Here is a 15,555-nt window from a genome sequence, read left to right as displayed (position 1 = left end):
TTAGCTCAGCCCCTGAAGCCACCACCAGGGAACACAAAGTGACAGAGAGGCAGCTGGTGTCACATCATATCAGGACAGCCGTCTCTCTCTCCTTGACATGTCACTTCATCCCTCGGCATCCCACCGCTCTGCCCCTCACACACACGGCGCACACACATGCAGGAACTGTGTTTAAATCTCTCATATTTGCACTTGGACACACAGAGGCGTAGATCCAGTTTTTTTTTTTTTTTTTTTCTAGAGGCTACACTTGTGTACGCTGCTACTCCTGCACACAAACACACACGCGGGCTGCAGCTCAGGCTGTAGCATCACCCTCACAGCAGCGGTTATCAAAGTCAAATGGGGACAGTTGTGTCTGCAGACTCGTGTAAGTGTCTGAGAGGCTGCCGAGTGCTGAGGTGGCTGATGCTCATATTCTTCTTGGTGCCTGACCTGTTTTGTAATTGTGGTTCTGGGCCAACACCACAACATAAATTAAAGGCTTATGAAATAAGATGTATATCAAAGTAATCCTATTCCCTCCTTTTCACTCTTGTGTGTTTCATAGCTGTCGAAAGAGAGCGAGCGACTCCAGGCCATGATGACCCACCTGCATATGCGCCCCTCAGAGCCAAAGCCTTTTAACCAACCTGTGAGTACCCCCTGGCACCCCAAAGTCCAGTGACATGACATCTGACCCCAAACCTTTGCTCTTCCTTTTTATTCACCCACAAGCTCTTTTTTTTTTTTTTTTTAATAAATCAGTTTCTTTATTTCAACCCTTCTGGGGATTTCACGTTCCTCTGTTACTGTCTAGCTTGGTATCTACGCCCCCTATTGACCAATGAGAGTCAATGTGTTTCTCCTGAATCATAAAGGCCTGCTTTTCCTTATGCTTTGTTACACACTTCCACACTTTTTCCGTTACTTCTTGCTTCCTTCACTCTCCTTTTCTCTGTTGTTAACTTACTATGATACGTGCATTGTATTTCCCAACAGAGCATGCTTTCACAATAGTTTAATTCCACATGCAAAGTTAGAGATTGCAGCAAATCCCACATTCAAACTGTGTCAGAGTTTGCTTTCATTTTTCTAAGCAAACCCCACACAGCCTGTCGAAGAGGGAGAGCAGTTAAAACAGCCTCTCACAGTATTTTCAGTGTGTGCCGACAACATAGGATAGAAATTTGACATGGTGTGTGTGTGTGTGTGTGTGTGTGTGTGTGTGTGTGTGTGTGTGTGTTGGTGAGGTTGTTATTAGGTATCTAATGAATATTTCATTATTCAGATTGACGAGGAGTCTTATTAAAATATGAAGATGTTGAAATTAATTGTCAATTAGAGGTAGAGTGTCTTAATTTGAGGATATAAATGGGTGCAGCCGAGTGGCAATGTGTGCGCGCGTGTGTTTGCGCGCGCTTGCGTGCCTGCCTGGATGATGTGTTGATCGCAGGGGGATCAGCTGCCATTTTCATCTAATGGGAAATCAGGAAGAGGCGTGTTCTGTCACCACTGGAGAAGAGCCTCAGGGTCAGGGAGAAGGAGGGGCAGAGGAGGAGCATCAGGAATGGAAACAAAGCTTGGCCTCAATTAACAGTGTTCGACTGTTGCCGTGGTGATGGGGCAGGGTTGCAGCTTTAATGAAGTACCTGTTAAACAGCCCCGCCCTCTCCAGTCAGCTTAAATGGTACAGAGAGGGGGCAGAGTAAAGAGGAGGCGATTCACACATTTTGCATACATCTAGACAACACACACACACGTGTGAATACACACACACACACACACACACACTTAGTGGTTTTAATTAGTCCTAAACTAGCAGCCTTACAGCAGCTCTCCCAGAGAGACTGGATGTAGTGGTTCTGTGTGTGTGCGTGTATGCATTTGAGTGTGTGTCTGTGCAAGGCTCTGCCTAATTGGGCCGAATTGGTCCGTGAAGACTTCGCCACCGCAAAGCGCATGTGTGCGTTCCCTTCTTACAAACATGCTGTCGTGTGGTTTTGTTTTTGTAAGCTCAGGGTTAATTGCAGCCAGTGCAGTGTGTATAAGTATATGTGCGTGCGTGTGTGGAGTGCTCAAGTGTGCGTGTGTGTGGTTCTGCACAAATGATAGGGCCACATTTTCACCGGGAGTGTTGAAGGCCTTTTTTTATGTGAGTTAACAGTAGTAGTGCCTCCTGAATAAAGCAGCCTATTATGATAGGTTAAATAATGTCAAATTAACAGTCGGTACAATTTTCAGTCATCGGGAAGGAAGTAGGTCTGCCAGCCTGTGTGTTTGCATTTCTGTCCTCTGTGTACGGCATAGCAGGGGAACTTAATGGTCTTTTCACTTTTGCATTGAAACATTATGAATTTTCTGAGTGAAATGCCTGAAGTATTATGAATAAAGTGAACTGTCTTTTCACCTCATTCCGACCGTGATCTTATCTAGATGATCTTTCTTTGCAAAGAGCTGCAGGAACTTAACATGACAAAGGGATGAGGTAAACATCAGGCCGCCTTAATTAAATAGAAAACCTGTTTGATGTTCTAGCATTAAAAAATGCAACACACTAAGTACATAAAGTTAGATATTAAAGTTTTAAAAGCCCAATCTAAAGTCACTATACCTTTTATCATTATATGGTTGTCTTTATAAAAGGACATCACAATGGGATCAAGAAAATGAAATGAAAGTTATTTTGTGCATTCAAATAATTTGCCTATCTGTTCATCTCTTTCAAGCTGAACCTGGCTTCCAGTGGCTCTCTGTTAAAGCGAGACAGTGAGGCCTACCCAGAGGGTCTTCCCCACCCACCCACCTCAGCTGCCACCCCCATCACCCCACTGCGCCAGGGGCCTTCAGTCATCAGCTCCTCCAGCCTGCACACACACTCCCACTCACACACGCACGCTGTTGGGCCCATACGTAGGCGCAACTCCGACAAGTACTGCACCCCGATCGCCTCAGGTAGACTGAAATATCCGTCTTCAGCATTTTCTGATACCCACAGTTCTTTACTGATATTACCATTACTTGATGCAACACAGTCTTTCTGGGGTCCAGAATTGGTTCAGTAGGTCTATATTTTTTTTTATTCAGGTGCTGACTACTAAAAAGACAGTTCCTGGCATCTATTTGCTTTCTCGTAACAGAAAGGATTGTCTTTGTAGTTATCCAAGTAATATTTTTAAGTGTGTGGCCCACATTCGTCCACATCAGTATTTGAAAAGTCTCCATAAGCTCAGTTGAGCTCATTTAAAACGTTTTCTTTCTTTCAGAGCTCGCCCAGAACTGTGAGTTCTACAAGAACGCTGATGTCAGGCCTCCCTTTACCTACGCCTCTCTTATACGTCATGTGAGTCTCTCCAGCGATCCTTGTCACCATCTCTCCATCTGTGTCCTCCTCTAACTTTTGTTCCGTTTCTCCTTTTTTCAGGCCATTTTGGAGTCCCCAGACAGACAATTGACTCTCAATGAGATTTACAATTGGTTTACACGAAAGTTTGCCTATTTCAGGAGAAACACAGCCACATGGAAGGTAAAGGCACGCCACACACACCCTCACACTTCTTCTTACTCTCCCGTTGCAGTTATGCTAATCTCAGGCTTTGGTGCAACACAATATTCAGTAAAATCTAGCAGAAGTAAAACAGAGCAATTAACAAACGAGTTTGTAGTTATTTAGATGATAGAGCAAAATAAGCAGAGCCATATCTAGAAAATGAAAGCCTGGAATTCAGCATAATATTTTGGCTAAAACTAAGAGGTTGCATGCAGCTCGGACTGGTTTAAGGCTGATTATTAAGCCTGGTTATTGCAAAGTAATTGTGGTCTGCACCTTTCTTATGTCCCTAACCCAGGCAGGTTTTACTGTGTTTGAAACATTAAAAAATGATCTTACTTTGCAGACAATTCTGTCATTTTAAAGGCCTAAACTGAACACTTATGTTGTGGTACAAGTACAGTAACAGTCACAGTCTGAATATGCTTGCACATAGATTTTGAGGCTGACTTTGCTCAGCTCCTAAAGATATGACTGATTTGACAGTTATTGGCTGTTTCTGTCCTTTATGAGACACTTTTCTACTGCTCTTTCTTTCACGCGTTCCCTTCCTCTTTCTTTATCTCTCTCTCTCTCTTCCTTAGGCCTAAACAGTTTTCTCACCTGCAACACGGCACATGGAGTGTCAGCCCCACTTAGTCAAGCAAAGACACTTCTAGCCGTTGTGCAGCCTCATTACAGAAAAACACATACAGAGCGAACACACACCACTCGTGATCGCACACTGTATATGTCCATGTCTCCCTCTTCATCTTTCTCCTTGATACACACACACACACACACACACACACACACACACACACACACACACACACACACACACACACACACCTGGCCTGATCTCACCATTGTAGGTGACCCATTTCTACTGAAACCTCACACTAATTTGGGTGTCAGAAAGAGGAAATGTGAGGGAATGAGCAAAGGAGTGAGAAGGGGGCAACCATGGCCTTCTTCTAATAGCCCAAACCAAGAAGGGAAGGATGAGATGATGATAGAGGGAGAGATGTGCAGATGGTTAGCATGGACTAGCCAGGAATATCTTTACCTCCTCATCTGACTTTTATGAATTTTAACTATTAATGTCTGGTGTCTGCTTCCTGCGCCGCTGGCCTAGAAGACCTTTAAATATAGCTCGGCATGGCCTTATGTATTTATATAGCAGCCCAGTGAGTCAAATGGGGCCGTAGAGATATATGTCCTTTAATAAGCCGTTATATTTCATGAGCAGAGCAGCGGTGTCAGGGAGTGGAAGTCATTGATCAGAGAAACAGAGGGGCAGAAAATGAAGAAGAGACGAGAGAAAGAAAGAAAAGGATGATTGAGAGAGGAGAAGAAATGAGTGCTAGGTGTTATTTCAGGGTGCTGCGAGATGGGTTGGGGTCTATTTTTTCCACGTAGATTCACATAGTACTAATCAATTTTTGGTAGTTGACTGTATGTTTTATCATTAAAAGAGAATAAAAATAAGAAATGCAATCAGGACTAAACTAGAGGCTGTGCTCACACTTCTAAAAGTCAAATGAAAGCTTGTTTGTTCATTACCCGTATTTCTATATATCATATAGAAATGCACCATATGCAGGTAGCCTGTCCCTGGATGCATCAGGCAAAAGTCAGAAAAACCAGTGGACTCATCAAAGTGTTCAAATATTTGCAATATGAAGACAACAGGACTTTTCATTAACACCTGTGAACCTGAAATGTGTGTGTATATATATATATATATATATACATAATTTTTTTTTAAATTTGTGGCTTACACAATTGGATCTTTCTTCCAAAATTTCTACCTCAAGTTTTTACTCCCCCCCCCACTCCACCCCCCACCTTCTCCCAGTCAAAGGGAGTGGAGATGAGTGGCACATGTGCTGTGACCCACTGTAAATGACTGCTAATGTTTTAACTGGGAGAATTAGGCTTTCATCACGGAGACGAATGCAAATCGCACTGCAATAGCACTGGTGCCTGGCGTGTGTGTCTGTGCGCCTGTGCGTGTGTTTGCGCTGTCAGGGTGGCGGGCAGAGATTGGGGTCAGACTCATTTACAAAACTTAGCATCACGGCTCGGGGGTTGAGGGGATGCGGGGGAGAAAAGGGTTCCTCCACTGATTATGGCTTGTGTAATTACGTGTCTGTGTGTTTGTGTGAGTGTGTGCGTGTGTGTGTGTGTGTATCTGTGTGTGTAATTACGGCAAGGAGTGATGCATGCCTGGCCTGTCCCTCCCTCTCGGCTTAGAACAGCGTGTCAGAGAGAATATGCAGGATTTAATTATAGACGAATTAAAATTGGTAATGAAATTGGGCATGAACAAACTACAAATAGCAGATGAAAAGGGAGGCCTGTCCCTGGGGGGTTGAGACGAAGATAGCGGTGTGCCTGCCTGCTTGGCTGTCTGAGTGCTTGTGGATGTGTGTGTTTCTGTGTGTGTGCTGATGATGACTGATTAGAAGCATTCTGTGATAAAATAACAGTACTAGAGAACCGCTGCCTTGTATTAGCACTCTACAGGGAGCTACAGTAAGGTACAGAGTGATGGGTGAGGAAGTTAAGGTTTAAAAAGGGCTACTATCCTTAAAGTCACATTACTTATTTAATTGCAATGGGAAGCACTGTTTGTACTCGACCTGGGCGGCTAGTGAGAGTAAGGGAAGTGTTGTTACTCTTTGCGCTTCCTGCTAAAACTTCTACTACTACTAAAGGCACGCCACAGGAAGTACTTATGAAACTCATCACTTTATGGGATAAGTTGGGAAAGTGTTTCACAGATATTTCAATAAGTCTATCCATTAATGCAAAATGAGGTTCTTCATTCCTTTTGGAACATTTATGAGCCAAAAGAAGGTGGACTAATTTCAATGCTAAATTAAAAAAAATGAATCATCTCTTCGCAAAGAAAGTCTAAAGAAGCCAATTTTTATCATTTACAGTAAAATAAAACAAAATAAAAACCTGAAATCTCAGCACCAAATGAAATATTGAATGATTAAAATGCAATAGCCACATTAAGGAAGTAGTCGACTGATCCTCAGTGACATTAAAGCTTTGCCTCTTTCCACTCATCCTCTTCTCAGAATGCGGTGCGCCACAACCTGAGTCTGCACAAGTGTTTTGTTCGTGTCGAGAATGTGAAGGGGGCCGTGTGGACTGTGGATGAAGTTGAATACCAAAAGAGGAGACCACCAAAGATGACCGGGTAAGTGCCACGCACACACAGAGTCAAGTGAACACACTGTCACGCAGGCACGTTTGTTTTCTTGATGCACGGTTAAGGCTGATGTGAGTGTGAGCTTATCGGTGCTGGCACTATGATTGCTTAAATGGACCCAGTATTATTACCAAGAGGCCAACTCAGGAATCAAGTAAAACAAAGTGGGGCTGCCGGCCTTTAATGCACCTAGTGTGTGTGTGTGTGTGTGTCTGTGTGTGTGTCTGTGTGTGTGTGTGTGTGTGTTCTTCCCTGTTTGTCGACTCCATTAGTAAGCAGCTGTGTGAGGTGCAAGACAGGAAAAAACCTTGTTAGCGCATGTAAACAGATGTTCTTTCCAACCACTAGAGAATCCAGGGATAATTATGCGCACACACCTGCACACCAGATATCAGACTCTTCGATATGTGTGTTTTTAGCATCTGTTTACAGTCTGCAGATGTTTCAGTAACAAAACATATTTGTGGGATCTGTTACAGCGCTTTGGGTGAGGTGACATCTTTCTGACACATGTGTGCAATCTGTGATCCTCAACCTTCTTTTCTCCTTGTGTGTGCGTGTGCGTGTGTGTGTGCGTGTGTGCGTGTGTGCGTGTGTGTGTGTGTGTGTGTTTTATTTGTAGAAGTCCCACTCTGGTGAAAAACATGATTTCAGGGCTCGGCTTTGGATCCCTAAATGCCAGCTACCAGGTAAACCCCCCACACACACACACACACAGACACACACATTTCTGTCAATCTCTTTTTCTGACTCTCTCTCTCACACACACACACACACAGACAGACACACACCTAGCAGCCAGTCATAATCAAGGACACTAATATCAATTCCCTCTTATAATTAGCCAATTCCCTAACGACGTTCACACCACCTCCCTCCTCTTCCTCCCACATTAACACGCAGTCTCACCTCCCACCTTGCTTTTTCACCCATGTGCCACCGCGTACAGACATAAATACACAAACACACACCAGACCCACCTCTTCATTTTAGCGCAGACGCACAAACCAAAACCCACACACACACACACACACGTGCAGTTTTGGACAGCGAGATGATTTATAACAGAAAGCAGTTGTCAATTAAGGTTACTGCATAAAATTATCGCCTGCCCTAGAAAACCCACCTCTGAGCCAGTGAGAATTCCTTTTTTTATTTTATTTTCCTTTCTTTTTTCTTTTTTTGGTGCGAGGGAAGGTGGGGTAGGTCTACCAGGCAGGGCCCCAACCTGTGCCGTCAAACATCTGGATTTAGAATAGTGACCGAAGCAGCTCCTGTTAGTTCTGCTATTTTCTCTTTTTCTCTTCTGCAGATGCTGCGCTGTGTGTGTTTAGATTGAGGTTGTAGCTCAGTCTTTCTTAACAGCACTGCTGAGATTTCTGTGTCAACACACACACACACGCACACACTTATGACAGGGACTTAAATGTAAAAGCACAGACCTTGGTAGGGAAAGCACTGTATGTAAGTGCCCCCTAGTGGTTTGCAGTGTTCACTGGCACGTTTCATTAACACCACTGCACTCTGTATGGAAGAGCTCTAATACGTACATAAACTGTCCATCATTTCCTGTGGCTGTTATAATCTAATTACATATTTTAGTTAGAGCTCCGTGTCAGCTCAGTCTATCAATAAACTGATATCATTAAAGATTAAATATATAAGGAGTTAGATGTTTCCATTTTTCACGTTGCTTCTATAACTTCACATTTATAGCCTATATTTAGAAAATGATAACATTTATACTTAAAGTGACCACTCGACTTGCTTATTTCCAGGCGGCTTTGGCAGAAAGCAGCCTGTCCCTGCTGAACAGCCCTCCCCTGGTGACCCCTCAGTCTGCGCCCAGCCTCAACATGCTGCATGTGGGCCATGATGATGTCAGCTCCACTGTGGAGCAGGTCAACAGCAATGGCAGTTGCAGCCCCACGCTCAGCCCTCAACAGTACAGGTATGTGGTCCATAAAGAGGCACGCATCAACTCCCACATGCAGAACATGAAGGTGCAGTTAGACAAAACAGGATGCTGTTAATATTATGTCCATGTACCAAACAATAGGCATGGATATCAGATTAATGGCTGGTTTAGTGTAGAAGAGTTTTACATAAATTCTAAAATTCATAAATTTCACACACCATATTAGAGGGAACCTTCTCCCCCGGGCTCAAGAAAAAAGATAACCTAGATTTTAAGTAAATATACAGGTGTCGCTGGAGAGTTTATGTTCTTTTACAATCTAAGCAATTTTCCTGAGGCTCCGATTACAGAAGTAACTAATCTATTGGCTACATTTTACAGGATACATCAGTCAGCAGTCAAGCCTGAAAAAACACAATGAACTGTTTCCTGGTGTTAATGTGTGCAAGTTGTCCAGCTGGAAAATTACAGTTCACTAAATAAAATGATATAAATGCAACCAGAAACTCCTGTAAACAACTGCGAGACTTCTGGAAACAGGAAACATTGTTGCGTATTTAATTGCTGCAAATGGACATAGCTTTTTAAAAGTATTAAAGGAAACCTCCTGGATTGAAAGATAGCGCCTGATCGTTTGCTCTCTGCTCTCCCTTCCAGCCACCCAGTGCATGTGAAGGAGGAGCCCACTGAATTGGTGGAGGAGGACAGCCGGCCAGTATCGCTTCTGGCTGGTGTCACACACAGCCTGCCATTGCCAAGCGATGAGCGCGACCTGGAGGAGGATCTTCCCACAGAGGAGCTGGAGTAGGACAGATCTCAAGACAAGCCGGAGGGACGGGACTTACTGAGACCAATCCCCAAGCCCTTCTCGCCTGTGTGAAGAGGAAAAGATAGCAACAGTACACTTAAGAGAAAAGAGAGAAAAAAAGAGGATTTTCTTTTGTTTTGTTTTGTTTTTTTTAAGAAAATTCAAACAACTAAGGACGACATTGAGTAACTCCAAACAGGGTTAGATGACCTTTGTTACTTTCAGACACAAAAACAAGACTGTGGAGCACTGCTTTACCTCCAATGTGTTGCTTTCTCAACACTTGGCTCAGAGGTGTAACACCACTTAATGCATACACACTCACACAAACACACGCACACACTCATTCACTTGTCAAATCATGTCTTGTCATTCTCCCTGGAAAAATCACCCTCTATGTAGAGACCCCTAGAGGCGTGGACACACACACACACACATACACAAACACACACACACACACACACACACTCTCTTTCCTCCTCAGCCCACCACCCTGCATACACCCTCCTCTCTGTTGTCTCGGGCTGCCTGGCTAGCCATTTTATCTCTACATCAGTTGAGAGGACACACAGACAGATGTGTGCGTTAGAAAGAGCGCACACGCATACACACACAGAGGATCATGTGTATATAGATGGAGCGGTCATCAGGGGCTGTGCAGTATACCTCTCCTTCTTCGCCCTCTTTGAATCAGTCACTTGCTTTTGCATTTTCTTTGATCCAATTAGACTAAAACTGTTGGGCTTCATGATGAGGAGGAAGGAAGAATACTTGCAAAGATTACCTCCAGCAGTACTCCAACACTTCTGCAGCGCAGGCTCCCGCCTCCACGTCTGTGCGTGAGCATGCGGTGAGGCTGACCCGACAGAAGCAATGCGGCCCCGGTCCCTGCCCAAACTTTCTGCTAGCAGCAAGACACTTAGTGAGGGACTTCTTTTAAACTCTTTGATTCTATGTGGAAAAAAAGAACGCACGTCCCTGCCCCTCTTACATCCTCTCCCATTCCACACCCCCACCCCCACCCCCCAGAAGACTGCAGGAATAGGACCATCTGGTGCTGTCCTTCTTCTCTCTTCCATCTGCAGATGGAGTGATGAGCATGGAACACGTTTGAGAAAAAAGAAAAAGAAGAGGGGAATCCGTAAGAAACCATGGAGGAAGCGTCTACAGAAATATTGTGACTAAAAAATAAAACTGTTGATGATTATGGAATATAACAAGAAAAAAAATGTGTGGTAGCTTTTTGTCATTTCCTTTTTTTTTTTTTCTTTTTTTTTAATTTGATGTTATCATTGTTTATTTTCGAGGATCAATATTTCCGAGGTGGCGTTCTGTTTTGACGTACCTTTTCTATGGATGCTGTTTATGTTTTTTGTATCGTAAGTTGTTTAATTTACTCTGGTTGTTCACACCATTCCAAATGAGTATTGGCAAAACAGAAGCTCAGTATTGTCCCGACTTACCTGATTCCTTACTCCTGCCCCTCTCCCTTTCTGTCCCCAGTGTAGCAGGCAAGAAACTTGGAAATAGCACTTAAAGTTGCCATTGTCCAGACAGATTATTTAACAGCTGAATCTTATTCTTTTAAGTATCTCTCATTCACTTGTTTTTTGTTTTGGTTGTGTATTTAGTTGGGAAATATCCGTGATGCTTTAAAACTATATATAGATATATTATTATTGCAGTCAGAGAATACCTCATCCCACAGAGGTTCTGCCTGGAACTGTGTCCAAATTGTTAAAGAAATAAGGGGGAATTCTTTCTGTGGGACACCAAATGTGGCAACTCTGCTCAGCTTCGATTCAAAGCTCTGTGGTTGTAATAGTTACTGTGTAGAAGCTAGCTGCAATTCACTGTGTGAGTTTATGTTAAAGGAATAGCACGTGAGATTTCTTTGTTTCCGTGAGCATAAAGAGCATGACTTTTCTCTACAGTGCCATACCAAATTTAACATTTATTTTGAATCTATTATCTGCCTATTCCCATTTTATTTTTGTTACAGGTAACCAAAGAAATATGTAGAAAACCAAAAACCCTGTAGTTCATTTTTCCCTTTGGGTTTTTTTTTTTTTTTTTATTATTATTATTTTTATTAATATTTTTTCTTTAAAGAACTGGCCAAAAGTCAACAAACCAGGAGTTTGAATTCTTATTGTTGTATTCATATAACTATTGTGTTAAAATTATACCTGACTTACACTGCTGACCATTCCAAAAACCAAAGTGTGTAAAGCAAACTACAATTTGGAGACAGTTGCGAATGACTCATATTGCGTATGAGGCCAAAAAAAAAAAACTGGTATTAACAAACCTCGCACAGTTCCTCTGAAACACAGAAGAAAGAGAAAAGCACTTAGAGATGAAGCCCTGTCTCTCTCTCTCATACTCAGGCTCGACTGTGTTCCAAACACAATCCTGGGACTGGCCCGACTACAGCGCGAGCAGGCCTAAAAGTCAAACACTCATGAGGCATTTGAATGCAACAAATACCTTTCTCTCTGAGATGAAAACAAAAACAAAAGAAAAGTGAAATTAACTTTTGAAACGCCTGCTGTTACAAGGTACTTTATATCGACACTGTTGTAATAATCGTTTGAGGTTTTAAATCTATTAAAAGAAAGCTCTTTACACTTAAATGCCCTCTAGTTCAGTATTCACAGGAAGAAGATGTGTATTGTAATCTGCTTTAAAAAAGTGGCATCTTTGGGCAGGGAGGAGTTATTCCAAATATCTGTTAATTATACAGTAAAGAGGAAACAACTAAAAATGGCCAAAACATACCAATGTAAGAGGAAAACAACCAAGGGACATCGTGTAATTTAAAGATTGGTTCCTATTTTAGTCCTTTCTGTTGCCAGACTGTCTCTTGCACTTCAGATGGGTTTTTCTTATTTAATGAAAGAACATTTCCAGTGACTTTGTGTTCACACAGGACTGTTTCCTGTCACATTAGACACTGATTTCTTACAAAGTACAACGTGTCAGACAGAAATCTTGAAGCGAGATAAAAACCAAAAATAACACTACCTCCTTTTCAAAACAGTTCAACACATAGCCAACGGGAGACTGAACTCTCTTAAATATTATTTTCTCCATTCTTCCTCAATGATGATTTAAAAATATAAAATAAACGCCAAAATTGTTTTAACACTTACTGAAAAAACTGACAAAAAACAAAAAAACAAACCTATTCGGTGATCTGGACTCCCTGATACATCTGCGTGAGCCCAAAAACATAGAGACGTTTCACTTTCCATAGATTTAAAAACGACTACCTCTCCTTAAACCACATCTGAAGCACTCTCTGCGTCTCCAAATGTGTTGTAAAGTGCTCATTATCCACGAACAGTTTTCTATCAGCTGTTTCAAACTGACCATACTCCTGTACCCGATTAGCATTGAGCTATGTGAACAGCCTCTTAACTGTGTGCTTTGACTGTACGCGTGCATATTCATGATCAGGCGCAGCTCTCAGCCAATGAGAAGCTGGTCGTTAATGGCTGCGTGTTGTTGCAGGGGAGCTGGTTGTCAGATGTAATGATGGGTTGAATATATTAGTGCCACAACACACACACACACACATACACACATGCACAGGGGTATAATAGAAGTGTAGAAACAGGGCTAGTGGGGTTAGTGCAAACAGAGGCTCTGACCATCCAGATATCCAAAGACCCACAACACAGCAGCACCCCCTTTCACCAAAACACTCACAGAGACGTTGAGAGGACTAACACATCACTACTAGTAATATCCAAACCAAGAGGAACTGCTGCATACAGTACATAGATGATCTCTGACTTGTGCTTTAAGGTACACCTGTAAACAAAGCTGTTTTATAAAGATGTAGATTGTTCACAGGTCACCATGTAACACTTCTGTTCTTTCTCCACCTTGGCATAACATGATGTATTCTTGTATATTGAGGCTTGGCTTATCTCTCCAGGGCATTCTTTCCCATTTTGTCCTTTGATTTTCTTTTTTTTTTTTCTTGCACCTGTTTAGCTATTGTAAAGCTTTCAGCTCTGATTCCTATACTGTACTGCTAATGCAGACGTATATGTATTTATCATATTAAGTGCTGCAGGTATCTTGGTTTAATAGTTTTGTTTTTATGTTTTGTTTTCAGTTCTTCATAAAACGTCTGGGACGCTGATTTTTTTTTTTTTTTTTTTAAATTTATTATCTCTAAAAAAAAAAAAAAAAAAAGAAAAGAACTAAAGTTAGATCAGTGGTTTAGGTAACACCTGTTTGTATATTTATCTTAGCTAGGTCTATTTTGATACTTTTTTGTCTCTGTACTGCATTTATGCATTTTTAAGGAAAGAAAAAAAAACAACAAATGGAAAACAAACTAAAAAGTTTCTTCATTATGTATTGATACCTCAGAAGGACTTTTTTTTTTTTTCTTGCAAAGACAGGACCAAAACCTCTGAAAAGAAAAAGAGAAAGAGGAAAAAAAAAAACGTAAGAATATGTAGCCCCTCTCTTGCTTTAAAAAAACTGCAGAGCTCTAGAAAGCTGTTGCTGTTGGTCCTTTCAGGTGCCAATATGTGTCCCTGCTCCCTGTGACCCCCTCCCTCTGACCCCCGACCCCTGTCATTCCTGTGTTGAACTCCGACCCGCAGAGCTGTCAATCATCTGCAGGTGCCATGGGGGTGTCACTGAGTCAAACACCTGGCAGGTGGTGACCAGCCAGAAACCTCATCTCCCAGTCCCACAGAGGCAGATCAAAGACTGACACTGTTGCATTTTTGATACTCCTCCTCTTGCGCAGTCTCAATACCAAAATGTGGAATGACTCTCAGAGATGCAGCTCATCCTCTGACTACCAAAGGCATTGCAAGCAAACATTGCTTAGTCCAAACTCCTGAACTGTAACCAAACTGTAACCAAACCAATGCCACAACTTTAACCAAACAAAGACCAAGCTACTTCCAAAACTCTCCATCAGCTTCACTGATCACCTTTACTGATAGCTGTTATCTCTCATACAACCACGTAATGGTGTTGTAGGAGCAGCCTACACCTGGTTGACTGGTGACTAGCTCAAAGGACACAGGGAGATCAAATCCGAATGTGTGATTGGACAGTTCTGAGGTGTCATACGAAGGGGAAGGGACTTTCAAAGTGGAGCATTGCCTGACGGTATTTTCAAGTAGACAGCCAGAATCTGACGGAACTACCACTTCAGCTCTCCTCTGGTTAAACCTTAGGAATGTGTGTACATTTTCAGCAGTGACTCTTTGTATTGTTTCTTAGTTCAGTTTACCTGTTTACCTCTCTTTATCCTTTGGTTTTTGTTATGTTTCTTGTTATTTGAAAGTGTGACCCGAGGAAGAGGTGGGAACAGGGACTGGATGGTGGCTTTAGACAGACAGTGGAGCCCAGACCTCTGACCCTCCAACCCGGGTAGCCATGTGATGCCAGTCACTGCCCTTTCCTTCATGCTGTATAAAAACACACACATATATCTGTGTATTTGTAACCTGAATCTTCTTGTGTCTGTCCATGCAGACAATAAAAAACTGTACAGTAGGTCTAGTTGCATGTAATCTGTACTAATTATTGACAATGGCATTATAAAATGCAATAAAATACTTATTACAATGTCCTATTCTGCATCCGTGTTTCTTCTCTAGTGGTATTGAATATGCACAGGCACCCGTGCATAAACATTTAGAGTGGAAAGAAATACACTAAAGATGAGTAACTGCTTAACAACTGCAAAACTTGAGTTAGCTTAAAATATTGTCATTTGTATACTTGGCCAAAAAAAAAAAAAAAAAATGTATGGACAGTATGGATGATAATGCATAATAGTTAGATTAGAAATGTTATGAGCTCATTAGGCACCTCTTCAGTCTCTCATGGGAGCAAATCACCACCAATGAAAAGCCTGATAACAAGCCTTTTACAAACACCATCATTCATACATAAAAAAACAGCAAACAACAGAATAAAGTCTATACATTTGATCAGAAAGTGTCCAAAATAGTTGAATCTGCTGAAAATTCTGCCCCATATTACAATATGTGATGGCATTTCTTCAATGTAAATTACATACTGTTTACCCTACACCAAAAAAGGCT

The 15,555-nt window shown here is 42.0% G+C and overlaps 1 protein-coding gene across 1 annotated transcript in view; it reads left to right on the top strand.

The window, feature by feature from the left end:
* foxp4 (forkhead box P4) overlaps positions 1-13,631 on the top strand; it is a 91,245-nt gene extending 77,614 nt beyond the window's left edge. Inside the window, exons 11-18 of the mRNA XM_030729484.1 lie at positions 551-634; positions 2,709-2,934; positions 3,246-3,322; positions 3,404-3,505; positions 6,604-6,725; positions 7,360-7,426; positions 8,516-8,688; positions 9,313-13,631. Of these exons, the coding sequence (XP_030585344.1) occupies positions 551-634; positions 2,709-2,934; positions 3,246-3,322; positions 3,404-3,505; positions 6,604-6,725; positions 7,360-7,426; positions 8,516-8,688; positions 9,313-9,463 (1,002 nt within the window). The 3' untranslated portion in view covers positions 9,464-13,631. The remainder of the gene's footprint in view (positions 1-550; positions 635-2,708; positions 2,935-3,245; positions 3,323-3,403; positions 3,506-6,603; positions 6,726-7,359; positions 7,427-8,515; positions 8,689-9,312) is intronic.
* Positions 13,632-15,555: the final 1,924 nt, after the last annotated feature.

Source organism: Archocentrus centrarchus, chromosome 5, assembly GCF_007364275.1.
Source record: "Archocentrus centrarchus isolate MPI-CPG fArcCen1 chromosome 5, fArcCen1, whole genome shotgun sequence".
Taxonomy (NCBI): Eukaryota; Metazoa; Chordata; class Actinopteri; order Cichliformes; family Cichlidae; genus Archocentrus; species Archocentrus centrarchus.
This window is presented reverse-complemented; position numbering and strand designations above follow the sequence as displayed.